At 49.8% G+C, this 25,852-nt stretch overlaps 3 protein-coding genes and 1 long non-coding RNA gene across 7 annotated transcripts in view; 2 read left to right on the top strand and 2 right to left on the bottom strand.

The window, feature by feature from the left end:
* NOS1AP (nitric oxide synthase 1 adaptor protein) overlaps positions 1-4,770 on the top strand; it is a 304,488-nt gene extending 299,718 nt beyond the window's left edge. For 2 of the 3 annotated variants that reach the window (XM_077997522.1, XM_077997533.1), the window contains one exon: positions 1,345-4,770. In XM_077997522.1, coding sequence (XP_077853648.1) covers positions 1,345-1,760 — 416 coding nt within the window. In that variant the 3' untranslated portion in view covers positions 1,761-4,770. 3 annotated transcript variants of the gene reach the window in all.
* On the top strand, positions 1,966-19,767 carry C1H1orf226 (chromosome 1 C1orf226 homolog). 2 transcript variants are annotated; one of them, XM_077939481.1, is made up of 3 exons: positions 1,966-2,188; positions 17,268-17,595; positions 18,538-19,767. In XM_077939481.1, exons 2-3 carry the CDS (start codon positions 17,279-17,281, stop codon positions 19,037-19,039), a joined length of 819 nt encoding a protein of 272 aa, XP_077795607.1. In that variant the 5' UTR covers positions 1,966-2,188; positions 17,268-17,278; the 3' UTR covers positions 19,040-19,767. The 2 variants fall into 2 exon arrangements, with proteins under 2 accessions (XP_077795607.1, XP_028702241.2); XM_028846408.2 differs by lacking the exon at positions 1,966-2,188 and adding an exon at positions 13,319-13,328.
* LOC144329891 (uncharacterized) lies at positions 4,644-5,978 on the bottom strand. Its single transcript, XR_013395629.1, has 2 exons — positions 5,708-5,978; positions 4,644-4,968 (listed from the first exon to the last, which is right to left on the bottom strand). It is a non-coding gene; the product is annotated as an uncharacterized LOC144329891 (long non-coding RNA).
* SPATA46 (spermatogenesis associated 46) lies at positions 8,357-11,238 on the bottom strand. Its single transcript, XM_001118171.5, has 3 exons — positions 10,992-11,238; positions 9,578-9,691; positions 8,357-8,895 (listed from the first exon to the last, which is right to left on the bottom strand). Exons 1-3 carry the CDS (start codon positions 11,092-11,094, stop codon positions 8,357-8,359), a joined length of 756 nt encoding a protein of 251 aa, XP_001118171.2. The 5' UTR covers positions 11,095-11,238.
* Positions 19,768-25,852: the final 6,085 nt, after the last annotated feature.

Here is a 25,852-nt window from a genome sequence, read left to right as displayed (position 1 = left end):
CAGAATCGCATGCCCAAAGGAGATCTCGGGTGCCTTCTAATCCAGGCCCAGGGCTGGACTTTGAATGTCCCCGGAGTCACTGCTATGTGCTCATTCAGTCTCTATTTGATAGGGGCTCAGGTACTCTATGTCCTAGGGCAGCCCATTTCTTTCTCAGAGAGCTTTTGCAACCACCATACAGTATACTCGGCACCTATTGGGTGTCATGGTCTCTGTGAGCTCTGTGGGAGACAGCAAATTGTTTCTTAATTTACTATTCTGCACTATGTATTTCAAAACTCTGTCACATAGAAAAAGCTGGGAGCAGTATATCTGTTCAGTGGATAAGGCAGTGGAATCACTGGCTGCACAGCTTTGCTGGACAATGGCAGAGGTTGCCTGGCCCCTACTTGAGAGGCTTCCTCTACGCTCAGCACCCCCAGACTGGACTGGACAGCTGTAGATTGCAACGCATTTTCACACCTTCCTCTTGAGCCTTTCTGTGGGTTGTATGCATGCTCAGAGTGTGTGTGGGCTGTGGACCAGCAAATACCCATTGACCACACATTGTGCCAGAAACTGTGATAGAATTTTTTGCATGTGAGATCATTTAATCCCTGTAGTTCGGCTGCAGAAAAATGGGATGCCATTTTACAGATGAGGTAACAGATTCAGGGAGGTTAAGTAATTAGCTCAAGGTTACAGGCCTAGCAAGGAGCAGAGTCAAGATTCAAACCTAGATCTGATTGCAAAACTTTGTTCCAACTATACCAGTGGTTCCCCCAAACTATCCCGTGAGCTCTTTTAAAAATACATCTTACTGGGTCCAACCTACAGAGATCCTGCATCATTGGGTCTGGGGCTGGTCTGGGAGCCTGTATTTTTAAAGTAACCCAGAGGTATGGATTGGAAACCTTCACCACTCTGGAAGCCTCTCTGGATTTTCCAGATTATTCATTGAAACTCTGCTCTATCCTAATTAATGCTTATTTATATGATTGTACTGAAGGTTACCACAGGCTTCTAACATGGTTCTCTCAATTGGTACCTTTTTCCTACCACTAACACTATTCAGAGCCTTTAGTGGCTTCCAGAACCATCATATGGTTCTCATGTCCCCGCCTTTACCACCTCCCAAAGCTCCTCCCCTCCAGCGAGGTGTGTCTGGAGCTATGTGGGGGCGCCAGGAAGGGGTGAAGAGTTAAGAGATCCAAAGCCCGGGAAGGTGCTGCTAAGCTGGTCTGGGAAGGGCTTTTGCAGGGCACCGGCGGACAGAAGGCAGGCATCCCAAATCAGAAGGCGGGCATCCCAAATCAGCAACCTTGCCTAACGCTGCCCCTCTGCTACCTCTTGTCTCCCCTGCAGTGGGCTCCCAGGACAGCTTGCTGGAGATCACCTTCCGCTCTGGAGCCCTGCCCGTGCTCTGTGACCCCACGACCCCTAAGCCGGAGGACCTGCATTCGCCGCCGCTGGGCGCGGGCTTGGCTGACTTTGCCCACCCTGCGGGCAGCCCCTTAGGTAGGCGCGACTGCTTGGTGAAGCTGGAGTGCTTTCGCTTTCTCCCGCCCGAGGACACCCCGCCCCCAGCACAGGGCGAGGCGCTCCTGGGCGGTCTGGAGCTCATCAAGTTCCGAGAGTCAGGCATCGCCTCGGAGTACGAGTCCAACACGGACGAGAGCGAGGAGCGCGACTCGTGGTCCCAGGAGGAGCTGCCGCGCCTGCTGAATGTCCTGCAGAGGCAGGAGCTGGGCGACGGCCTGGATGATGAGATCGCCGTGTAGGTGCCGAGGGCGAGGAGATGGAGGCGGCGGCGTGGCTGGAGGGGCCGTGTCTGGCTGCTGCCCGGGTAGGGGATGCCCAGTGAATGCGCGCTGCCGAGGAAAATGCCAGCCGGGGCCCGGGAGAGTGTGAGGTTTCAGGAAAGGATTGAGATTCTGCTTTGGAGGGTAAAGTGGGGGAAGAAATCGGATTCCCAGAGGTGAATCAGCTCCTCTCCTACTTGTGACTAGAGGGTGATGGAGGTAGGGCCTTGCAGAGCCCATGGCTTCAGGAAAGGGTCTCTCTCCAGGACTGCCAGGCTGCTGGAGGACCTGCTCCTACCTGCTGCATCGTCAGGCTCCCACGCTTTGTCCGTGATGCCCCCGTACCCCCTCACTCTCCCCATCTCCATGGTCCCGACCATGAAGGGAAGCCATCCGTACCTTCTCAGGTACTTTGTTTCGGATATCAGGATGCTCTGAGTTGCCTAACCCTCCCCCTACCTTTATGAGAGGAATTCCTTCTCCAGGCCCTTGCTGAGATTGTGGAGATTGAGTGATCTGGGCTATAAAAGCCAGGCTAGTCCTTGTAGTGTGAGCATGGAATTGGAATGTGTCACAGTGGATAATCTTTTAGAGGAACTGAATCCAAACGTTTTCTCCAGCCGGACATTGAATGTTGCTTCAAAAGGAGCCTTGAAGCTTTAACATGGTTCAGGCCCTTGGTGTGAGAGCCCAGGGGGAGGACAGCTTGTTTGCTGCTCCAGGTCACTTAGATCTGATTCTTGTTTTGAAAGCCCTGCCCTGCCCACCTCCTGCTTGTAGCCCAGCCCATCTAAATGGAAGCTGGGAAGTGCCCTTCACCTCCCCTGTGTCCTGTCCAGCTAAAGCTTTTGCAGCACTTTACCTCTCTGAAAGCCCCAGAGGACCAGAGTCCCCAGCCTTACCTCTCAACCTGTCCCCTCCACTGGGTAGTGGTGGTCAGTTTTTACTGCAAAAAAAAGAAAAGAAAAGAAAAAAGAGAAAGAAAAAAAAAAGTGAATGCAGGCTGATAGCTGAGACTGTGAGACTGTTTTTGTCCACTTTTCTGAATCACTGCCACTTGGGTCAGGGACTGCAGCCATTGCCACCCTTGGCCCATCTCTCTGGGTGCGTGCCTTGAGCACACCTGTAAAAAGTGCCATGTGCAATTGTCTTATCTTTTATGATCTAGGCTTTGCCTAGGGATCACCACTCCTTAATGGGCTGACTGGGGCAATGAGGGAAAGCTCCTTTGCTCCTGTAAGGCCGTAAGTGGCTGTTAACAGATTTTCAAATGACTGAAGAGATTGCTGAGACCTGCTAGAGTCATATGTTTGGGGAATTAAGTCTTTATCCTAGACAACAAGCTACAGATGCAAACTGCAGTATTTTTGGAGGGTCAATCGGCAAGGATATGATTGTCCCAAAATGGAGTTCATCGATCCTAGCTTTGCTTTAGAATGTATATAAATAAAAGTGCAGTCCTCTTCTAATGGCCACAGTTGATTTAGCCCAGAAAGTCCAAATGAAAGGAAATAAATTCAGTTTTATGTTAGCCTTCCTTGGTGCATCAGGGTGTCAGTGGAAATAGGATGGGGTGGGGTGTGTGTGTGTTTTGTGTGTGTGTGTACACATGTGTTTATATATACATGTGTGAGGGAAGGTGTGTACCTATATGTAGGATTGTGACCAGACAGAAAAGAGTGGGAATCTCCAGGGTGTTTGAATCAGCAACAGATTTGTGTTTTCTAACATGCATTTAGTTGGAGAGGCATGGTTCTGTTTGTTTTGTTTTGATCTAATTTGCCATTGGAAATAGGTACAGGTACACAGAGAAGGAAGAACTAGAAAAGTGAAATCCATGAAACTAAATGAGCAGCTGTCAGGAATCCAGTGTGACTGAGCCTACCTAGCTTGTTAAATCTAACCCAGGGTTCCTTGAGTCCAAGACCGCTTCGATTATTAAGATTTTGAATGTTCAGAGGAGTGAAAAGTCTGTTTTCTGGACGTAAGCAGGAGCTGAGGATAAAGCCAGAGGCCAGTGGATTAGGTGTGTGGAATGTGGATGGAGAGGGCTTGTGTGGGATGTGGCCAGGGAGCGAGTGAGGAAGGCCATTTCTAAATGGTCTGTAAAAACTTAAGATTGGATAGACAAAAGGAAATGGAGAGATTAAAGAATTGGGGAAACTAGTTATCTGTGTTGCTGACTTTGGGACCCATCCAAGACTCTTGCCCTTGGGGTGTTCCATGGTGGTTTCTTCCTGCCTGGGCCCCACCCTTTCCCCAGTTCAGGCCCTCCCTGAAGGACTAGTTTGTATATTGGCATCCTCCCTAGTGGGACCCAAACCAGTGCACACTTGGTGTGTGGAGATGGGAGACAAAGGACAGATCTAGGAGCCTTGAAGGATCACCAGCCACCAACCCTCCATCAGGGCCAACTGGGCAGGAAAGGGAACATTGCAGACCTGATTTCCCAACGATGTCACCCTGTCCTCCCTCCTTGCTTCTTGCTCTGCTAACTCAACTCTGCCTTCCTCTTTTTCATTCTTCTACTTTGCCCTATATGGAGGACAAATGGACACCAGGGGTGCTGACCTTATTGGTGCCTGCCCCAGCCTGCCCCAGGTGCCAGCAGGCTCTCGTGCACAGGAGTCTCCCACAGTTATGGAGCCAGGAAAGAATTTCTCCACACTGGATGGACTGTATATTGGGATTAAAAATTATATTCCTTATATTCCTGCTTATATCAATGCTCTCTCTGTAAAACCTCTTCCTAGCCTCATTTCTCTCAATGGATCTTGTTTAGGAGTTGTATTCCTTTTATTTACTCTTTGCTTGACTGCTTCCTCCTAACCCTCTACCTGCTAGCCCTCTACTTCCTAAAGCTGTGTGTCATTAACTCTGTTGGATCAACTCTCTGGGAAAAGATTCTGTTAATGTAAGTGCACTTACTCCCTGGATGTTGTCACTAGTCTAGTGGCTTTTGCTAAATAAATCTTTCTTATTTCTAAAAGCTTTTCCATTGTATTTTCTTGCTGCTTCTATTCCACCTGCTCCTTCTCTCCCCCTCACTTCCACCCCACTTCCCAAGCCAAGTGGCATCAGCTCTGTGACATGGTTCCCAAAGGTATGGGATTGAGGAAGGATTCACAAGTTCCCTGTAGGAGGAGAGGAAGATGGTGGCTTCATTTGCACTTTATATAGATCAGCCCTGCGGGATCAGAGGTATCAGTGGTTCTTAACTAGGGATGATTTTGCCTCACCAGGGGACATCTGACAATGTCTAGAAATGTTTTTCGTTGTCACAAAGCTACTGGCATGTAGTGAGTGAAGCCAGGGATACTGATCAACATCCTACAATGCACAGGACAGCCCCCCACAACAAAGAATCATCCAGCCCCAAATGTTAGTAGTCCTGAGTTTGGGAAACTCTCATCTACACCCATTTTTGCTGACTCTGCCAATCCCAGGTCTTTTCAAACTCCAAATATCATTAGAATATGTGGGTAGTAGCAACCAGTTTGTTTTTTGATTTTGAGTTTTGGGGCTTTTTGTTTTTCGGGTTTTTTTTTAAGGCAGGGTCTCACTGTCGCCCAGGCTGAAGTGCATGATCATGGCTCACTGCAGCCCTGACCTCCCTGGGCTCTGCAATCCTCCCACTTTAGTCTCCCAAGTAGCTGGGACTACAGGTGTGCGCCACCACACCCAGCTAATTTTTGTATTTTTTGTAGAGACGGGGTTTCACCATGTTGTTCAGGCTGGTCTCAAACTCTTGAGCTCAAGCGATTCTCCCGCCTTGGCCTCCCAAAGTGCTGGGATTGCAGGCATGAGCCACCTGGCCAGCATCAAGTTCTGAGTGCTTGAAAAATTACTACATCATAGATATTTGCCAATATAACTGTATAATTTTATAATCAAGATTACACAGCTCATGCCTGTGATCCCAGCACTTTGGGAGGCCGAGGCAGGTGTATCGCTTGTGCTCAGGAGTTTGAACCAACCTGGGCAACATGGGGAAAGACCGTTTCTATAAAAAAAAAGCATAAAAATTGGCCAGGCATGGTGGTGAGTGGCTGTGGTCCAAGCTACTTGGGAGGCTGAGGTGGGAAGATGGCTTCAGCCTGGGAGGCGGAGGTTGCAATGAACCGAGATCACGCCACTGCACACTCCAGCCTGGGTGAGAGAGCGAGACCCTGTCTCAAGGAAAAAAAAAAAAAAAAGGTTAAACTGTTTCACTGACTTCATGACTAAATGCCTGAAATATGTAGTTGGTAGAAGTCTGAATAGGCCTATTCTAGAAATGTTCATACTGGGGACAAAACAGGCTCCTCCTCATACCTACCTCAGGGGGGATCATGGTATCACTGCAACACAGCTCAGCACGGAAGTCCTGACTCATGGGAATGTAGGCTTCCCTGCAAGGAGTACAAATGAAAGGGCAGAGGAGGTTGGTAAAGGAGGGAGAGTTTGAGGAATTAGGAGCTGTGGATCTCACAGAACAGACTTTAGAGAAGCCAGGTCACTTTGGCTGGAACTTTTAGCCATTTTGCAGGCAGAGGACGTGTTAAGCCTGATGCTTCGTCAGGCCCAGGCTAGAGAGAAAATTGGAAAGGTTAGATCAACTGGGTTCACATGCCCTCTGTTCTTTTCTGGCTAAGTGAACTGAACTGAGCTTTGTATTCTCATCTCGAAAATGGGGATAGTATAAACCACAAAAAGCTACTCTGGAGAGTAAATGAGATTGCATTTTAAAAGCCCCTGGTAGAGAGTGACTGGCAGTGACCCAGGATAAGGGAGCTTCCTTCTACCTGCACCTGTGCTGCTCAGTACAGTGCTGGGTGCTTTTTCCTGCTCTGCTAAAACTTAGCTCTGTACTGAGAAAATTCCTGGGGTTACATTGATACAACATTAAATGTGGAATGTGGAAAACGCCTTGTCTTTAGGGAGAAGACACTAACCACAAGCACCTGGCAGGCAGGATGGGCACGTGCCGTGGCACCTGGGCTCAGTCTCTGGCCTGCTTGTTTTCCTTCTTGTGATGTGTTCTATACCTGTTGTACAGATGCCATAGAGAAGGGAGCATGGGGTTGGCAAAGGACAGGAGACAACACTAGCTCAGAGTGAGGACTAAAAAGATTGCCCAGAGCCACTCATCTGCCCTTTCAGGGCACAGGGTCCTGGGAGTGATGTCAGGGCTGCCTGGAGACCCCCACACACTGGACTGGACAGGTTGTGACCTTGTCCTGGCTCCCAGCCCAGTTGGAGCCTGGCAGCCAAGTGGACTCTGGGATGCAGGCTGGGTGGGGTTGGGGATAGAATGGGGCGAGAAGCATGGCTCGAGGGCACAGGGCGGGAGTGGTCTCACAGCATATGATGTGATAGGGATTGAGCCCAGCCTCCCTCCCACTCTGTGGGGAATGAGAGAACCACAAATGAGATTTTCGCAGCACACTGATAAGCAGAGCAGCTCTGCTAAGCCATAGATAAGACTCTGGAGGAAAAGCCATTGGGAGGTGAGGCAGGACCCTCCAGGCCACCTGCTGGCCAAGCCCTGGGGGAGGCAAAGACCAGGGGAGGGTTTGTGCTGGGGTCCCTGCAAGGCAGTGCCCACTGCAGTGGAGGGGCCACTGAGTCATCAGGGAGGCGAAGCAAGAGGTAAATGAGGCCTGAAAGGATGACCAGCAAGCATTTGGTGCTTTTTAAGAATCATGTTACAGTCAAGATAGATGTCCTTGCTGCATCCCTGATGCTTATCCGTCTTTCTGGGTCAGATGGACCGGGAGGTTCACTCAGAAATGGAGGAAGAGTCAGGGCTGCCCGCTGGGCACATTACTTGGTAACAGGAAGCAATAGGTTCCCATGTTTACCTGCCCATTTTCACCTGGCTCAAAGCAGCCATGAAAAGATGTCTCCTGGGTCAAAACTGATTCTATTCTGCGCCAGCACAAGATGGCTGTTCTAAGTGAATGATGGTGGCACATGTGAGCTCAGCCCGGGGTGAGCTCAGTCTCATCTGCCTCTGACCTGGCTTATACTCAGAGGCATATTGTCCTCCACATTCCCCTCCTCAGAAGATCTACCATCAAAGAAGCCTTTAAAACTGCAGAGATTCTTCCCCATGCAAATAGGAAAGGGCATCCAGCTCCTTATTCCCAGGGTGGGGCAAGGACTGAACACACAGGGACCAAGCAGAGGCCAGGATCCTAGAGCAGTGCTTCTCATAGCTGAGCTGCATCAGAGTCACCTGGAGGGCTGGTTAGAATACAGACCACCAGCCCCAGCCCCATGGTTTCTGATTCAGCAGGTCTGAGGAGGGCCTGAGAGTTCCCAGGGGATGCTGGTACTGCCGGCTGGGCACCTTACTTTGAGAACCTCTGCCTTAGAGGATATTCCCAAACTTCAGGTATTGTCTTTATTTTTAAAAGAGAGAAAGGGGAGGGTGTGTGCCTGGTGTTGCTAGGCAACCATTAGCCAAAGGGGATGGGAGCCGGGTTCTGGGAAGGACAGCAGGCTCTACGGGGTGACCTCAGACTGGACAGAAGGCTGTGACTAACTTTATTGGCATCTCTCTAGAGACATAAGTAGGCTTTACCGCCAATTTACCTAAGGTGTTCAGCAGGACTATTGAAGGCCTGGCAGCTGCCCGAGGAGAGCCTGTCTCCGAGCCAGGCCTTCGGCTCCTTACTCCAGAGGGCTTTGAGCTTCCGGTAGTACACCTTGCAACTGAAGCCCTCCCTGAAGCCTCTCTTGATGTGGCTCTTAAGGAAGTCCAGGGTGGGGTACATGCGGCAGCAGGCTGCGCACTTGTAGCCATTCTGCTGTGCTGGGTGCCACCTGGAAGCCATTAGGATGTCCTGAGATGTGATGGAGTCCAGGCCATGCCTGGATTTCTTGGTGGCTTCTCGAGGACAAGTGTTCTCTGCGGAGGAAGAGGACGAACAGATGCTCTCAGCCATGTCCTCAGAAAGGCAGTTGTCCCACTTGCCCTCATCCTGTTGCACCTCTGGGAAGTCATAAGCTTCCGGGTGGCTCTCTTTGTCTGCACACACAAAGTAGCTGTAGGGGGAGAACCAGGGCCGGTAGATAGTGCAGTTCCGCCTCAGCTTCTCTCCGTGCTGGGTGTCCCCCAAGCTGCAGTCTGCAAAGGAAAGGACCAGGTCAGAGCCTCCGGCAGGGAGCAGTGGAACCAAGGATGCCAGAGCAGCAAGGCAAGAAGGCAGACATCAGGCATGTCCTCGGTTACCTCCACCCCACCACGATTGCAGTCCTGAGAGCAGACGCAAGATGGTGGGAAGAGCAGCCGAGGGCATTCCTTCTCACTGCATTCTTTTTCTAGGGGTACAAAGGGCCACTGGATCTTGGGATGGGAGAGGCTGCTTTTAGTTAGTAAGCCTTGGTATTTGTCAAGTCCTTCCCTTCCTGGAGACACCATGTCCACTGACTCCTCTAAGGATAGACACAGACAGGTGACCTCGCGGACAGCCAGACCGGCGGCCTCCCATAGTCCTTCTTTTTGCCACCCGTGGCTGTGACCCTTTTTGCAGCCTCACTACCCATCTTGAGGGGTAGCCTCACTACCCTCCACAGCCCACTCAGCCAGAAGCTCTTGCACCAGCTTCAGAGACAGCAGAGGGGAGGCATGGCGAGATCCCCAGGCCTGTGGGTATCTACCAAAGGAAAAAGGGCCAGATAGGAGGCTGCAGGTGACAAGGCCACGCATGGGGGTCCAGCTTCCAGACACCTCTGCTCCCTTAGGGAAGCAGCCGCTATTCATCCTTAGCTTCTCATACATTCCCACCCAGAGTCAGAGAAGGCCTCACCTGGTGAGAGCACTGTGTTTTGTATCCCTTGCCGGACAGTGATGCTTTGGTACTGGGGTGGCAGGGCCTGAGCTGGGCTGGATGCCTCAGTGGGTACCGCTGTCTTTGCAATGTCTGGGTCACAGAAGAAACACTGGTGAGCTGAGCAAGGTTGAGATGCCACTTCCTGGGACTCCCCCAGGCATACCTAGAGGCTCAACCTCTGTACTTCAAGGCATCTCAAAGCTGAAACAGAACAGTGACCTCTCGAACTCAGCCAGGCAGAGCTATTCTGGATGACATCCTGGGGAATTCTGAATGGGGCCATTTCTTTCAGGCCTCAGAAACATCCTCTGCAAAGTGGGATTTATGATGTGGCCCAGATGACACCTCTGTTCCTGGCCTGCCCCTCACCTGACCCTCTTGCATCTCATCACACGGATGACTTCACTCTGCATTGCCAGTCTCCTGGGCATCCTGGGACCCAGAGTCACAGGCCGCAGAGCAATGTTCCATGCCCGCTTTGAGGATTGTCCAGTTGAAATATGTCACACCCACAGTCAGGGTTCCCGTGGACCATCACTGCACGGCACACCCTGGAGTAGCTGCTAACACTTGGACAAAAAGCTGACCTGCCTCAAATCCCAGAAAAAAGCTGTGTTCAGTTTGGGGGACAAATTTATAAATGTCATGGATATAGGCAAATGAATGCTTAGGAGGCCTACTCCACTGAGCAGTACTTCTCCATTTTACTGTGCATAGGGATGCCCTGGGGATCTTGTTAATAACGCAGGCGCTGATTCAATGGGTCTGGGGTGGGAACCTGAGATTCTGTATTTCTAAAAGCTCCCAGACGACGCAGATGTTGCAAGTCTAAGGACCGTATTTTTGAACAGGGAGTCATCAGGGTGTCCAACTTTATTCCAGGATGTGCTCATCAGTTTACCCTGCTGCTTAGGCTTCTCTGATGGTTTGCTAACTCCAAATCCTCTACAAGCTTGTCAAAACAGAGGTAAAACTAGTTTCTACTCTGTGTAGACATACTACCACCTTGAGATTTCATGCACACTCTAGGGGGGAAAAACTTGGTGATAAATGGAGGCTGAGGCAGAAGAATCGCTTGAACCCAGGAGGCGGAGGTTGCAGTGGCCAAGATTGCATCATTGCACTCCAGCCTGGGTGACAGGAGGGAAACTCTGTCTCAAAAAAAAAAAAAAAAAACACAAAAGTTTACCCCTTTCTTCCCTTAACAAAAATCAATACACAGCAATAACTACTTACCACAAATTTTTTGAAAAATTATTTTCTCCCCATACGTAATTTGACTTTCTCACTAAACCACGTTACATGGTCCCGTAACATGTTCTGGTAGGGTACTCAATTAAAAGCTTCAAAAAAACCACATCTTTGTGGCCCTAGTAGCACCAGAGTTTACCTGGCAGGCTGGTGGCACGAGAGAACATAATGTCGGGAAAAGCACTCAGGGCGGAGGAAGAGATTGGAGGTCCAGAGATGCTGAGGAGTGAGAAGTTCTCCATATTCTGACCACTGCGGTGTACAGAGATCACACGCCTGCTCTGGAGAGGCAGGCTGGCTGGCTTGTCCAGAGGATAAACATTCTGAGCGCAGTTGATGTCACAAGGCACATGATTCCACTACCCAACTAGGTTACCCTTTGGAAGATGAATGGAGTCTAACTGCAAGCAAGATTAAAATGTGTAAAGATTGTTTTTGACTTGCCATTGCCCAGCGGCAGGCCCTGATTGAGAAGACCCAGAGAGAAGAAAATAGTAGAGATGCTATAGTGATGCTGTCTGTTTGTCCCCTTTTATCTTTATTATCGTCATTTTTCTGTGTTCACACTGTCTACCCCCAGCCCTCCAGCCCTGGAAACCTCTGTCCTGTCTGAATAATCTCCTTCCTTTTCTTCTCCTTTATCAGCCTAATCTCTGTCAGCAAATATTTTTATTGTTTTGTTTTAGTTTGTTTTTTGGGGTTTATATATTTTTCACATTTTCTTTGAAAATTCAAATTTATAAAAGTTGCAGAAAAGGCTGGGTGCAGTAGCTCAGGCCTATAATGCCAACACTTTGGGAGGCCAAGGTGGGTGGATCATTTGAGGTCAGGAGTTCAAGACCAGCCAGACAAACATGGTGAAACCCCGTCTACTCAAAATATAAAATTTAGCCGGGCGTGATGGTGGGCACCTGTAATCCCAGCTACTTGGGAGGCTGAGGCAGGAGAATCGCTTGAACCCGGGAGACAGAGGCTTCAATGAGCCGAGATCGTGCCATTGCACTGCAGCCTGGGTGACAGAGCGAGACTCCGTCTCAAAAGTTGCAAAAATAAAATCAATACAAAGAACACCCATATGCCCTGTATCCAGATTTTCCTATTAACATTTTACCCGATTTGCTGTATCAGTCCCCTTCTTCCTGCCCCCTGCCCCATGTGTATGTGTGTATACTTAATTTTTTCTCTGAACTATTTGAAGGTAAGTTATAAACACTATGTCCTTTTACACCTAAGTACTTCAATGTGTATTTCCTAAGAATAGGGACCAAATATTGGTTTCAGTGGTTGGTGCTCTTTTTAGCGAGTGACTAAAACAAAAATGGGTGACTTAATACTGTTTTGCTCATTGCTTAAGTCAGTTTGATGGGGAGACTCTGGGACTCCAGAGAGGCAAGGTTGCCTCTTCGTTTCACTTGTCCTGTGACAACATTGTGCACTAGCAAGGTGTGGATAAGGTGAAAGATGATTGTGACTCGGAAGATAAACTGAAGGCACCCCTTTCTAGATTATCACGTGTCAACTAGATACAGAACAGGGCTGCAGATCTAAATGGCAGGTATGTTTATGCTGCATGGGGAGCGATGGCCACTCTGGAAATAGTGATGGGCTTCTTTTGAGGTGCTGTCAAGCATGTGTGACTGGAGTGTGAGTTAGCTTCTGCACATGATAGCCTAGAGTTGTCTTCCTGTGTGTATTTATTCACAGTACTGAAACATTCGAAGGACAATGGGAGAACATGATTCCCCTCGTGTTCCTCCCAGATAGCCTGGTTTGGAACATTAACATGTGTTGGAAAGTAAGTTGAAGCCACATACTTTGGCAATTTGGGGGGTATCAGCAATTTCATTTGGTCCATTATGGTGTAGAGAAAGCTCATGAGTCTGGGCATCGGTTTATGTGACTTCTAACCCCACTCCGCCATGAGCTACCTGTGTGATACTGGGCAAACCTCTCTGCTACTTGATTTTCCTATATGATTAGTTTAGACTCTAAACTCGAGTGGATGAATGTCTTCCTGGCTAAAACCCAGTGAGTGGCATGTGGACAGTAGCATACCTGTGAGTGGTGCACACAGGGCCCCGAGGACTTGGAATTGCATTCATTCTGTCTTGACCCATCACATTCCTCCCACTGCCAACTTCAGACTTTCCCACTGGAACCTCAGACTTAATGTAAAGGTGCTCAACATACTGGGGGGAAATATGGAAGGCGGACTCTCTCAGTGCCTGTGTAGAGTTTTTAAAATGCGACCCAGTTTTGGTTTAGTCACTGAAAAGTTTGTGGGAGCCTGGTGGTTCCCGGGTGCGCACCACTCTTTGTAGCAGGTCCCCTGTCTTGTGTGCTGTGTCCTCCCGAGGTTTGCTGTTGCTGGTGGCCCAGGTGGTAGGTGACACTCTCAAAGCGATTGGTCACTATGTAAAATGAGTCTTTCTCTTGTTTGCTTCCCACCTGCTTTCCAAGCCCCTTTCTCGGACAGGTAAGATATCCGTTGTTTTGTGGATGACTTACATTCCCAGATGCCCTCCTCTGCTTGGGTGTGTGCATGTTGGGGGGTGCTGTGGGGAGGGCCACCTGGCTGGGGTCCAGTCATCTCTCTCTCCTTCATTGCCATTATTTTCTGAATCATCAAGCCTGTAGTCCTAAAGCAAGAGAGACAATATGTGGGGGTCATTAGCGTCATCATCAAGAAGGACCCATTGCACGTCCTCAGACACAGGGATAGAGGGACCCCCAGCCAGAGGCCCACTTTCACTTGGAATAGAAGGGCAGTTCTCAAGATCTGACCTCCAGAGCCTCTGAAGACCACTCACATAGAGGGGTTTTTGAGTGGTTTTTATAAATGGAAAAAGACTTGTGGGCAGTTTCCCTGTAGTGTCAGCCCATCATGCAATTTTTAAGAATTCATGTAAAAGTCAAATTCAATTAAACAAACTTATTAAATGCCTACTATCATGCAAGACCCTAAGGTCGGCATTGTAGAAGATAAAGAAACACTTCAGATGCTGTGGCCCCTCAAGGAGCTTACCATTTTAAGACAAGGTGTATTTACTGGAAAGACTTAGACAAGGGTAAAGGGAGTGCATGGTAGGCTATTTTTACATTACTTGACAATTCAGTGCATTATAGACTATGTTATGAAGGGTAGAGAGCAAAAAATACAGAAAATCTAAAATGGTGCATAATCCAGAGTTACGTTTATTACAAAGAGTGTTTTAAAAATAATAATAGCTTATAATTTACTAATCACCTTGACAGGTGTTTTTGGTGCTTGCTTTTTTGAAAACGAGTATGTCTACTCTGAAAAGTCACTTTAAACCAGTAAGGAGACCGCCAGGGAAATGTCTGATTTGGGAAGTGGTGGCAATTTGCCTTCCCCAGGCATTTCGTACAGTTTCATTGTTGTCTATGTGCTTTCTGGTTTGGGGGAAAATAGTTAAATGGTTTGGTTTCCAAATCTTCTTTGCTAGTTTGCAGATGGCATGATTAAAGAAAATAAGACAGATGTGGGACCCGACAGGCAAATTGTGCCAAAGTGGAGGATGTGGCAAGATACACACTTAGGAGAATAATCAGGAGTTGATGACCCTGCTTGCTGTGGAGCGGGCTGGAAGCTTCTGCTGGTGCGGCGGGTCTATCCGGAGCCCAGCCAGCTCGGGCCCTGTGTCCGAGGGATGCTGTCATGCTGTTCCCTGGCAGGTCCTCACCCTGCAGTGGTGAAGGCCACAGGGCTCATCTGCAGAGACTAGTCTCCACTCCTCTTCCCACAGGTCTTCCTCCCTGCCACCCAAAGGCCCTTAGAATATGATGTATCTAGGTAGTCAGCCTAGAAAGGATAGCACCATTCATTCATCTCTAAGAACTGGACAAAGGTGACAGTAAACTATGCATTTCTTAACCAGCTTCAGTTAGATTAAGCAACCCTCCCTTTACTATCTCTACACAGCCCTCTATCAAATCCATTGATTGTACTTACTGATTTGATTGCAATGCTATCCCTTCCTGGACTTCAAGGACAGATCTTGGTGCTTGTCCTCCAGGCTCAAAATTGTTTTATTTGGGAAACAACTGGAGAAATCTAAGGATGAACTTTGATAATGTAAAGGAATTGCAATACTGGCATAATCATATAGAAAACTCTAATTATTAAGAGATTTAAACTTAATGATGACACCTTCCAGCCATTCACACAGAGAAAAAGACTTGTTTTCTTGAGATAACAGATATAGTGGCCTTTATTGCATTCTTCTCTCAATTTGTTTTATGTTTAAAAACTGTCATTTCGGCCGGGCGCAGTGGCTCATGCTTGTAACCCCAACACTTTGGGAGGCAAAGGCGGGCGGATCACCTAAGATCAGGAGTCCAAAACCAGCCTAGCCAACATGGCGAAACCCATCTCTGCTAAAACTACAAAAAATTAGCTGGGCGTGGTGGTGGGCACCTGTAATCCTAGCCTAGAGCCAAGATCACGCCACTGCACTCCAGCCTGAGCAACAGAGTAAGACTCTTGTCCCCCCCAAAATAGTAATAGTAATAATAATAATAATAAATGTTTGTATACTCATTAAAAAAAAAAAAAAGGATAGCACCACTGAAACTACAAGAAAGGTTTCCACTGGCCCAGGATGCAGCAGTGCAGGGCAGAAAGAACTGCTTTACACAAAAATTCTGCAGAAGAAAAAGTACACCCTAACCCCAGTTACTCTTAGAAGAGGCTCTGAGAATAGACACTTAGCAGAGGTGTTGACAAGGAAAGGAGCCTAGTGATCAAATGATCACATCCCTCAGACTGACAACATATCAGGGGTAGTTGGTGTAGACAGAAACCTTGACCCAGGTTCCAAGGCCTCAGAGTGGGTCTGGCTGCCTGATGACTGAGCTGGATTTCCAGATAGGGAGAGGATGGCCAAGTGTGAGTGTGTGGACAGCATGGCTTAGAGCCTGGAGCTCCAGTCATTTCAATAACGAACTTTTAAGCTACCACCTTGGCCACCACAATTTTCTATCTACAAAATGGGTTTTGGCGAGTCAAGATCTGTATTGAGCACAGCTGTGTACCAAACTGAGGCTAGGTGTTGAAGATACAAAGATGAATGAGGCGTGGCCTCTGCCTTGCAAATCTTTACAACCTAATGGGTTTATACCCAGCTCTTTGAGTTAATTTTTCAAGCCAAAGAGGATCCCTACGAGAAGGACTATGTACTAGGCATATATAGGCAGCTGTTCCATGATCTGTAGCAGGACAAAGTTGTGGACAGAGCCCTGAGCTGTGGGTTAGAAGGCCTGAGTTCTAGTTCCAGCCCTGCTAGTATTAAACTGTGTGACCTCAGGCACGGCACTGCATTATGTGGAGTCTTGCAGGCTTCATCTGTAGGTAGATATCCTTCCATGCACCACCTCCCTAGGTGGTTGTAAGGATTAAGTAAGCTGATGTTCATTAGGATCCTCATGCTTCACTGGCACTGAGTGGGGCTGACCTATCCATTTGGTATGAACTGATTCTGAACCACCACTTAGCATCTCTGCAAGAGCTGGCCCACTCGCTCAAGTCCCACCTCTGTAGACCTGAGGAGCTGCTGCCCCATTTTTCATGGAGAATTTGTGCTATACTCATGGGCTTCAGTGGGGAGCTTCTAACACCAAGCCTCATCCATGCCGTCCCTCCACCAGCTTCCAACCCACTGAGAGCTCAGCACGTGCTTATAGCGATGTAAAAATGTCACGTTTTAGGCCGGGCGCGGTGGCTCAAGCCTGTAATCCCAGCACTTTGGGAGGCCGAGACAGGCGGATCACGAGGTCAGGAGATCGAGACCATCCTGGCTAACACGGTGAAACCCCGTCTCTACTAAAAATACAAGAAAATTAGCTGGGCGAGGTGGCAGGTGCCTGTAGTCCCAGCTACTCGGGAGGCTGAGGCAGGAGAATGGCGTGAACCCGGGGAGGCGGAGCTGGCAGTGAGCCGAGATCGCGCCACTGCACTCCAGCCTGGGGCACAGAGCAAGACTCCGTCTCAAAAAAAAAAAAAAAAAAAAAAAAAAAAAAAAAAAAAAAAAAAAAATGTTACGTTTCATTGCTTCATCCTCATTTTTTCTTTACTTCAAAGGGCGTGGTGACTCCAAGGTAAAGGGGCCAAGCCCATGAATCAAGGAGGCAGGTTTACAGGAACAATTTTATTTTTTTATGGCTAGCATTAGTCACTGATTAACTTGGGTGGGGCAGAGCTAGAATTTCTAGTTCCTCTCCCATCAAGAAAACTGCACTGGGAAGTTCAAGAGTGTCTTTACCGGCTCTCACTTGAATATTTCCAAAGGCTTGGAAGTTACAAGTTTTGGGTGTGGGATAAGGAAAGCTGAATGATAGGGCACAGGTCCCACTCCCTTTTCCTCATCATGTCGCTCTGTCCCCTCTTTGTTCACAGTTGACCACGGCATGTTTGAGAATTTGAACACAGCCCTCACTCCAAAGCTCCAGGCCAGCCGCTCCTTCCCCCACTTGTCCAAGCCCGTGGCCCCCAGCTCTGCCCCTCTGGGTTCTGCTGAGCCTGGGGGGCCAGGACTCTGGGTGGGCAGCAGCCAGCACCTCAAGAACCTGGGCAAAGCCATGGGGGCCAAAGTGAATGACTTCCTACGGAGAAAGGAGCCCTCCAGCCTGGGCAGTGTGGGTGTGACGGAGATCAACAAGACTGCAGAAGCACAGCTGGTCAGTGGGGCTGATGCGGCTCCAGGGGCTTGGCCAGAGGATGAAAGGTGAGCCCCTCACCCACCCAACATCCATGCCCCTCTGTGAACCCACTTGAAAAAGTACAGGGACAAACTACGGTGTCTCCACAGGAGAACAGCCCCAAGGGAGGGGTGTGAGATTGTCCTGTACTGAAAAGCTGCAGGATCAGGCCACGTTCTCAGGAGCTGGCTTCATCTTCCGCAGCCACAGCTGAAGGTTGCTGAGTGCCTACTATGTCCTCAGCTCTGAGCTGCTGAAGGTTGCTGAGTGTCATGTCCTCAGCACTGTGCTTCAGACTTTGGTTGCATCATTTTGTCTAACTCTCCCAGCAGCCCTGGGAGGTAGATGGTATTTCCATCCTGCAGGTAACTCACGTTCAGACAGGCAAAGTAAACAGCTTGAGGTCACAAAGTTAGTACTTGGCAGAGCCGGATTTGAACCCAAGTATTGTCCAGAAGTTCCCCAGGTAGATTCTGATACCTGGCCATAGCTGAGAACCGCTGCCCTAGACCATTGCTTGTGGAGAAGCCTGCACCTGTCAGATCCCACTAGTGCAGGGCGGGAGAAGCCCCCCGTAGCAGCCCTCCTGTTCTTCCCCCTTCTACCAACAGGCTCTTTCCAGGCCTTGTTTTAAACACCTGTGCATCTGAGGGGGGCATGCCCTCCGCAGGTGTTACTCCATGGGTTCTGATTTGACAAGCTTCACCAGTGGTCTCTATCCTGTCTTCTAGAGGCCAGCACCTTGTGCTGCTCTGAACAGTGAGTGAGCATGGACCAGGCCAAAAGCTACTGTTGTGCTGAAGGTGCTGAGACCTACATGCCAAACCAAGAACCAGAGCCCAAGGAGTAGAGCATTCATTGAGTGGGGTGGGTCGAAAGTGCAACTGGAGTTGGAGAAGCAGGATGGCAGGTGGACTGGTGTCTTGCTGTCCTTAAGGCATGTATGTTTATTGTCATTAACCTTACAGATCAGTCCTGCAAGAAGCATTTCCTCGGCTGGATCCTCCACCTCCCATAACCAGAAAGCGAACCCCTCGGGCCCTGAAGACCACCCAGGACATGCTGATTTCATCACAGCCTGTCCTGAGCAGTCTGGAGTATGGGACAGAGCCATCACCTGGGCAGGCCCAGGACTCTGCTCCCACTGCCCAGCCTGATGTCCCAGCAGATGATTCACAGCCAGAGGCCACCATGGAAAGAGAAGAGAGAGGCGAAGTTCTACCTAATGGAGAGGTTTCCCTGTCAGTACCTGATCTAATCCACAAGGATAGCCAGGACGAATCCAAGCTAAAAATGACTGAGTGCAGAAGGGCCTCCTCCCCCAGCCTCATCGAGAGGAATGGCCTCAAACTCAGCTTGAGCCCCATCAGCCTGGCTGAGTCCTGGGAGGATGGCAACCCCCCTCCTCAGGGACGGACCTCCAGCCTCGACAATGAGGGCCCTCACCCAGACCTGCTGTCCTTTGAGTAGAGCCTCTGCTCTTTCCTGCTGAGCTCTGCCCTTGTCTTCCTGCTGCTTTCTCCTCCACTGCACACACTGACCCTGGCCCCAACTCCACCGTGCCCTTGGACTTCCTCGTATGAGGCACCAGCAGAGAGCCAGTCGTCCATCATGGGATTTTGCAGGACTGGAAGTCCTTGAGTAGTTCTAGTTAAAGAGTCTATCTGCAGAATGGCTAAAGGACTCGATGCCATCTTGAGCCTAAATTTCTGTAACCTCCTCTGAGTGGGCTGCAGCCCTTGGACATTAGAGCTCTTACACTCTTGAGCTTGTCCTGTCTTCTCAGTGAATTGCAGGGCCACCAGCCCAGGACGATGGATCTTGCAGGAATTCTCTTTGCCTGTCCCCTACATGCACCTCCTCCCCTGCTGTTCTCCCTCCCACACCCCGTCCCTTCTCTCTCCTCCTTGATGGGTCTGAGGCCCCTGGCCTCAGCGGGAGCAAGGCTGGATGAGGAATGATGGGTTTGGCTTGATGATAGGCCCTGGCCTGGAAAGCCACACACCCTGACCACAGCCCAGCCATGGCTCCTCTTGGTCCCAGGACAGCGCAGGCCCCTGGTTGCCGTGTTTGCTCTGCCCCTGGGGTGGAGGCCAGAGGAGATGCTTACCAGGCCTGAGACCTTGAGAGTTCACCCAGGGTTCCCAAGGTTTCCCCCATCTGGTCAGATGTCAAATACAAAATGTGGGCATCCTGCACAGAAGGAAAGATGAGGCTTCCTTTGCTGTGTATGTGAAGACAGGAGAGCCAGGCCCCAGCAGATGCAGCCGAGCACACTCTGGTTTTGTTTCTGGGGGAGGGCCCAGGAACTTGGGGATGGTTTTGGCATTCAGGGCTGAAGCTAAAAACCCAGAGCAGAAGTAGGGAGAAGGGAGTGAGGATGGGACAGAGAAGAGCGATCACTGGGGATCAGAACAGCTTTTCAGGGGCCACCTTGCAACCTAAAATGATGCCGTTTCAGGGCCTGGGCCTGCTGTGAGAGCCAGAGTGAAGCGTGTGCAAGATTGGAATGTGAGGGCCGGGCGCGGTGGCTCAAGCCTGTAATGCCAGCACTTTGGGAGGCCGAGACGGGCGGATCACGAGGTCAGGAGATCAAGACCATCCTGGCTAACACAGTGAAACCCCGTCTCTATTAAGAAATACAAAAAACTAGCTGGGCGAGGTGGCGGGTGCCTGTAGTCCCAGCTACTCGGGAGGCTGAGGCCGGAGAATGGCGTGAACCTGGGAGGCGGAGCTTGCAGTGAGCTGAGATCCGGCCACTGCACTCCAGCCTGGGTAACAGCGAGACTCCGTCTCAAAAAAAAAAAAAAAAAAAAAAAAAAAAAACAAAGATTGGAATGTGAGAAGAACTGAGGGGGGAAACCACTTTTAATTAAGTGGAAGTGCTTTGTGCTTGTGCTGAAGTTACCTGGGTCTCCTGTAGCCCTGGACCTCACTGGAGTGGCCCCGCCCTGCCCGTCCCTGCCCTTCTTTTATGCTGATGCTGATGGGCTGTGTCCTGCTTCAGGATCCATGTAAGGGACTCACCAGGTTCATCCAACCTTAACTGGTTCCTGCTCTCCTGGATTAAGCCACTTTTAGGTCTCCCACCAGGGGTCCTATTGTGCTGTCTTCCTGTGGCCAGCAGACCCTGTAAGGGGGTGATCCTAATCCCGGGGCTCTTTGCAGCAAGAGGAGAACATCCCTTTTCTTGAACAAGGTGGCCAGTTCCCTGGGAGAAAGCTGGGAATGGCACGTCCAGCCGGGGCAGGCATTGCGACATCCTTCTCCTGGGATTTCTGTGGCCTCCCCTGTTCTATTCATTATTTGGCTTCCCAACCATAAGCTCTGGGATACCCAGGGCTTGCTTCCCAGCTCATCTCATCTCTAAGCCTTTGCTCCCCTTCCCACCACCACTGCTATGTAAAATGGCCATGCTAACTCCTACAGAACTAGGAGCCTCAGCAGGATTGCTAGGATGTGGGTGCCTTCCTGCATTCTTGCTTCTGCAGCTGTGTGGCCTTCCCACAGCCCTCCCACCACTTTCCCTTCTACCTTGCCGTCCATTGTCTTCCTTCTCCCAGAAAGCCAGGTTTCAACACGTGCTCACCACTAGCTCTCTCCCCTCCCTCGTGGAGGTTGCTGCAGCAAGGCACCTGCAGGCCCTGGTAGAGTGAGCAGGGCTTATGTGTACGTTCTTTACGTGTACATCTCCAAGGATGTGATGTCTGACTGTGATGTCAGAGAGGAGGTCTCAGGACTAGCATTTGGGGTCCTGTGAGTTTTCCCAGAATGGTTTGGGGTATCACACAAAACACCAGAGCTGAGGATAGGGGTAGAGTCCCCAAACACACATCCTGGGAGCAAGCCACTTCATCTGAGTTTCCCATACCAGGAACATGATTTGTGCTTTGGTGGAAAACTTAGCAAGTCCCTGCACTCTGGGGCTTCTCCTCTTCTAGAACCCAGGGCGGCTCTGGCCCGATGATATGGCAGCCATAGGTACAGGTATTGCAGGTGCAGTCTTTCTTAAGTACCCTGCCTCCACTCTATAGCCCAGCTGCTGCTAGAGTCCAGGACCTTAGACCCAGGATGAGCAAAAGGACTCCACCAGGTTGTCCAGGACCATTGCCAGGGTGACCCCAGAGTCCTTCAGACTTCTGTCTGATACTGAACACAGTGCCACGGGACCCTGCTCCAATCTAACTGCCTACAACCCACCCATCCCCCTGCTGCAGGGGTGACGCTGCTACCTCGGGAGGCTCTCTTGAGAGTGGTGTCTGGTCTTAGATGCTGCAGATAGTACCTGATGCTAGGGTCTAGGTGCTGCCCAAAGCCCAGCAGGATCAGCTACTACTCATCCTGCAGAGGCCTTGGCCCAGACCAGCTCTTCCATCCAAAGCCTCACCTGGTTTCCGTGTTCATCTCAACAGTCTGGCCTTCCTGTGACTGCAGCCTGGCAGCCACACCCCCAGTAATCCCACACAGTGAGTCCAGCTTCTCTGGGAGCTTGGCCTTCAGTTAGCCCAGTCCATGAGAGGGCAGGGTAATGAGGAGGAGTAAAGGACCTATCTTCTCTGTCCACATAAGGAATTTGGGACCACAGGGTCTTTTATCTCCTTGTTACTCCCCAACCCCATCATAACCTCCTACTCAGCACACAGCTTTATCCTGGTAGATTATAAGGTGAGCTTCCAGAACCTGGCAGGAGGCTGGTGTATCCCCCTGCACGGAGGGAGGTGTATCTGAATGTTGTGTATGTGGCTGATATGGAAGACATACATGTATGCAATCAATCAGCCTTTAAAGAGGACTGGCTGCAGTTCGGAGGAGGAGGAGGAAGATTACAGATCTATTCTGAGTATTTTTTAGAGAGTTAATATTTATATTTTTAGTAATTTTCTGGTAGAAGGAAATTGCACAATAAAATGATTTGGTTTGGTTTGCTGGCTTTGTCTGTTTGATTTTCCTCCTGACTGATGGGGAGCAGTTGGTTTCCTCAAGTCTGACTTGTTGGGTGGAGGGCACTGGCATTTTCCTTTGTAAGCCTGGAAAAGTGGGAAATGAGGGAGGTAGAATGTGAGGAAGATGGGCACTACTGACACCTCCAGCCTGAACCCTTGGCGGGGAAATGACTTCTGAGGATGTGCCATCATTAGCTCCCCTGGCTGACCACTGTGAGGGGTACCTCTGTCGAAGCGACCTATCACTGTTTCAGGGGTGCCATCATGATGTGCACAGGCAGGACCCTCTTTGGGAGGAAGTAGGGGGAAGTGGACATGGCCATCTGATCATCCTCTAGGGTACTCATTCTTTACCTGGGTCCAAAACCCTCTTCCACCAAGAAAGGGATGGAGCTTCGCATTTCTGTGTGCACCTTCTTCCAGAGAGGGACGGGAGCTTCTATCAGCCTCTCAAAGAGAGTCATCAATACATGTCAGTGATTTGGACTTAGGTACTTCCTGGGAAATTGTCCCCAAGGACCCCCCTGGACAGGGACATTCTTGATGCTCACCTGCGGAGAGAAGGTGGCTCAGAGAAGAGCTGGCCTGGAGTCCCTTTGCCCCATTGCTGCCCCTAGGCCAGTGTCAGATCCAAGGACCCAGAGGACCCACACAGCTGAGTATTGGCCAGGCCTTTATCCTGCTTAAAAAGGAAGGAAATGGGGAAGAAACAGGAAGGGAAAGGGGTGTTCAGTCTGTTCACAGAAGCCACGCAGATTTCCAAAGGGAAACATGGGACCTTTCTGCGCAGCCCTCTCGTGCAGATGTGACTATGCCTGGGGTTGGATTCCACAGTTCCACATGCAGGGGCTCCCTGGCTCCATATCAGAGGCATCTCAGGCATGAGGCTAAGTCCCTAATGTTTTCTGCATCTTGTTCCACTCAGTGGAGGGGCAAGAAAAGAACGGCTGGGCTCTCAAAGGTTGCTCGCTGTCTCTGCAGTGGGGTGCAGCGTTATTGTCCAGGGAAAGCAGGAAAAACACAGAAAGCAATCTTCCATGTTTTGGGAAAAGGCATTGAAAATACTTACAGTAGCAACTTTTTTCTTTATGAGTATGCTGCGGTGACTCCAGACGACCTCTCCCATTGAATGGCTTCCGTATCTTGCTGCAGTCATTCAGTTGTGAAATGTGCTTTTAACATGCCTTTCCCACTATTATGTGAAGTCGTTATTTTTGTCTAAGATCAAATATAAACAGTTCTAGTGTAAAAAAATTTTTAAGGAAATTTTAAGTGTAAAAATGGAAGTGCATATGTCATGTTTTTTAATGCTGTGCTCTACGCTGAGCCACTGTTCTAGAATCTGGGGGACAAAGATGCATTTATTCAGACAATATATCCAAGCCCCTTCCTGCCATGCACTGAGTGCTATCTAGGGGACTGTGGTGACATTGGTGGAAAAGTGACACGCAGCCCTCTTTCTCCATTCTGAATGGATGGGGACACCATCATACCTGCCCTCCCGGGCACTATGCTGACAGGGTATGTGATCAGGATGTGAAATGCAGTGGAAGCACCACCAAAGCGGGACTCAGGATGAGGCAATTAATTTCAGCCGAGAGAGTGCTCATTTCCTCTGGACTAAATCTGCTGGTAGTAAGTAGTTGCCGAAGGAAACACACTAAGAGGCCATCAGGAGACCCACCTCATTCCGTACGTCTGTGCCTATGCTGTCAGGGACCCTAGTTGGTATTCAGAATTTTTATGAAATTAGTGGACCCGGAAATGTACTCAGATGCTAGCCTAATCTCGGAAAATTCCTGCTGGGTCAGTTTAATCTGCTCTCAGATTTCACAATGCCTTTGAGGTCAGTGAATCCTGGGAGTGTTCTAGAATTCTCTGTGCTTGGACTCCCTGTCCTCTCTCTGCTCCCCTCCCCACAGTGCGGAGTTTCCCAGGCCAGCCTAGTTGTGGTGGCAAACTCAGTGATGGCTTCTCTGAGATTTTGGCCCTCAGAGTGCCCCGAGCTTCAGTCGCTCAGTTTGCTGCCCTGGTTTGGGACATTCAGCCTGGAGCCTCCCACTGTGGCCCCTCTGTGAGTGGGAACAAGTAATTAAGTCCATATAGCCCTCGTAGAGAGGCTCCTACTCCCCCTTGGAAAGCTTCATCAGTGCTGATGGCATTTAATACCTTTCATCTCTCCCAAGGAAATCCACGCTGGAAGCTTTAAGTTGTCCAGTGAAAGCATCTTCAAGTACATCTCCCCTCCAGGATGCCCCCTCTCTGCTACTGTTTGCACTGGGGGCACAGGATGAAAGCCCAGAGTCCCCACCACTGACTTCCTCCTAATGAGAAAATTCCTCCACTTTCTGTATCTAGGGACCAGCTCTCCTGACACACAATTCCTCTTTGTGTCCAGCTTATCTCCAGCTGCTGCCATGATAAATAGTCCAGCCCAAGGGAGCCTGGGGAAGCTACCCTACAAAACGAATCACTTGGCTATTAACAACACAGACGAGGAATCAAGCTTGAGGAAATATTTAAGGACCACCTCAGACTCCAGACTGTATTCTCCTTCGTGTGAGTTGCCTGAGGAATCTGTTGGTTATATAGAGCAGGGAACATTGCCAGTGTGTTCTTTGGAATTGACCAAAACAAAACAAAAAACCCCAAACAAAGAGCAACCTCCCAACACACCGCAACTTTTTTTTTTTTTTTACTGTTTAACCAGCCAGCTGTTTCCAGTGCCATCTGCTTAGCTACCTATTTCCTGAATCATCCCTCCATGTCTGCCGCCACCTGCTTTCTAGGCTTGCGTTTATTGGGGAATTCTTGTTGGCTTGGTCTGATGTTCAAGCACATCCCAGTGTTCAGCCCGCTTCAGGGGCTAACTCACAGCGACTTAGAACAATTCCCTGTGGTTGCCACAGGAGCGCTTTGAGTTGGTCCGGGTCTTCATGGAGCAGGACAAAGGGGCAGGAGAAAAGTTAACTGTCAGCCCTGGGAATGGTTTGCAGCTTCAGCAAGATGCATGCCCCCTCTTTATCCTGAGCCTGCAATGGATGGACCCCCTTTGCTGGATAGGAAAGCTCAGGACAAGTGTGGACTGCTCCTGTTGTTTTGCCTTCCCACCATCTCCTGGTACTTGTTAAATTCTGTTGCAGCCAGCTTTCTTTGCTCAGCTTAAATCCTGGGTCCTATGTGTCAGGAAGTCTTTGCCTCTGACCTGGCAAGTACTCTTTAGACCTGGCCAACGTGTGACATTTCTAGGAACTGGGCCTCCTGGAGAGGCCATGTAGGCCATCTAGGAAGTGATTTCCAGAAAGCTGGAGGGGGAGGTGGGGATGGCAGTGTTGTCCAT

The sequence above is a fragment of the Macaca mulatta genome, chromosome 1 (assembly GCF_049350105.2).
Source record: "Macaca mulatta isolate MMU2019108-1 chromosome 1, T2T-MMU8v2.0, whole genome shotgun sequence".
NCBI lineage: Eukaryota > Metazoa > Chordata > Mammalia > Primates > Cercopithecidae > Macaca > Macaca mulatta.
Note: the sequence above shows the minus strand (reverse complement) of the source record. Positions and strands in the feature narration are given on the sequence as shown.

Bases quoted from the DNA above. Each gene is read 5' to 3' on its own strand.
- SPATA46 (XM_001118171.5), bottom strand. From the start codon at position 11,094: ATGGAGAACTTCTCACTCCTCAGCATCTCTGGACCTCCAATCTCTTCC. The intron at 9,692-10,991 runs GTAAACTCTGGT...TCTGTGACCCAG, and splicing joins TCGTGCCACCAGCCTGCCAG to ACATTGCAAAGACAGCGGTA. The intron at 8,896-9,577 runs GTGAGGCCTTCT...TTTCCTTTGCAG, and splicing joins AAACACAGTGCTCTCACCAG to ACTGCAGCTTGGGGGACACC.
- C1H1orf226 (XM_077939481.1), top strand. From the start codon at position 17,279: ATGTTTGAGAATTTGAACACAGCCCTCACTCCAAAGCTCCAGGCCAGC. The intron at 17,596-18,537 runs GTGAGCCCCTCA...TTAACCTTACAG, and splicing joins GCTTGGCCAGAGGATGAAAG to ATCAGTCCTGCAAGAAGCAT.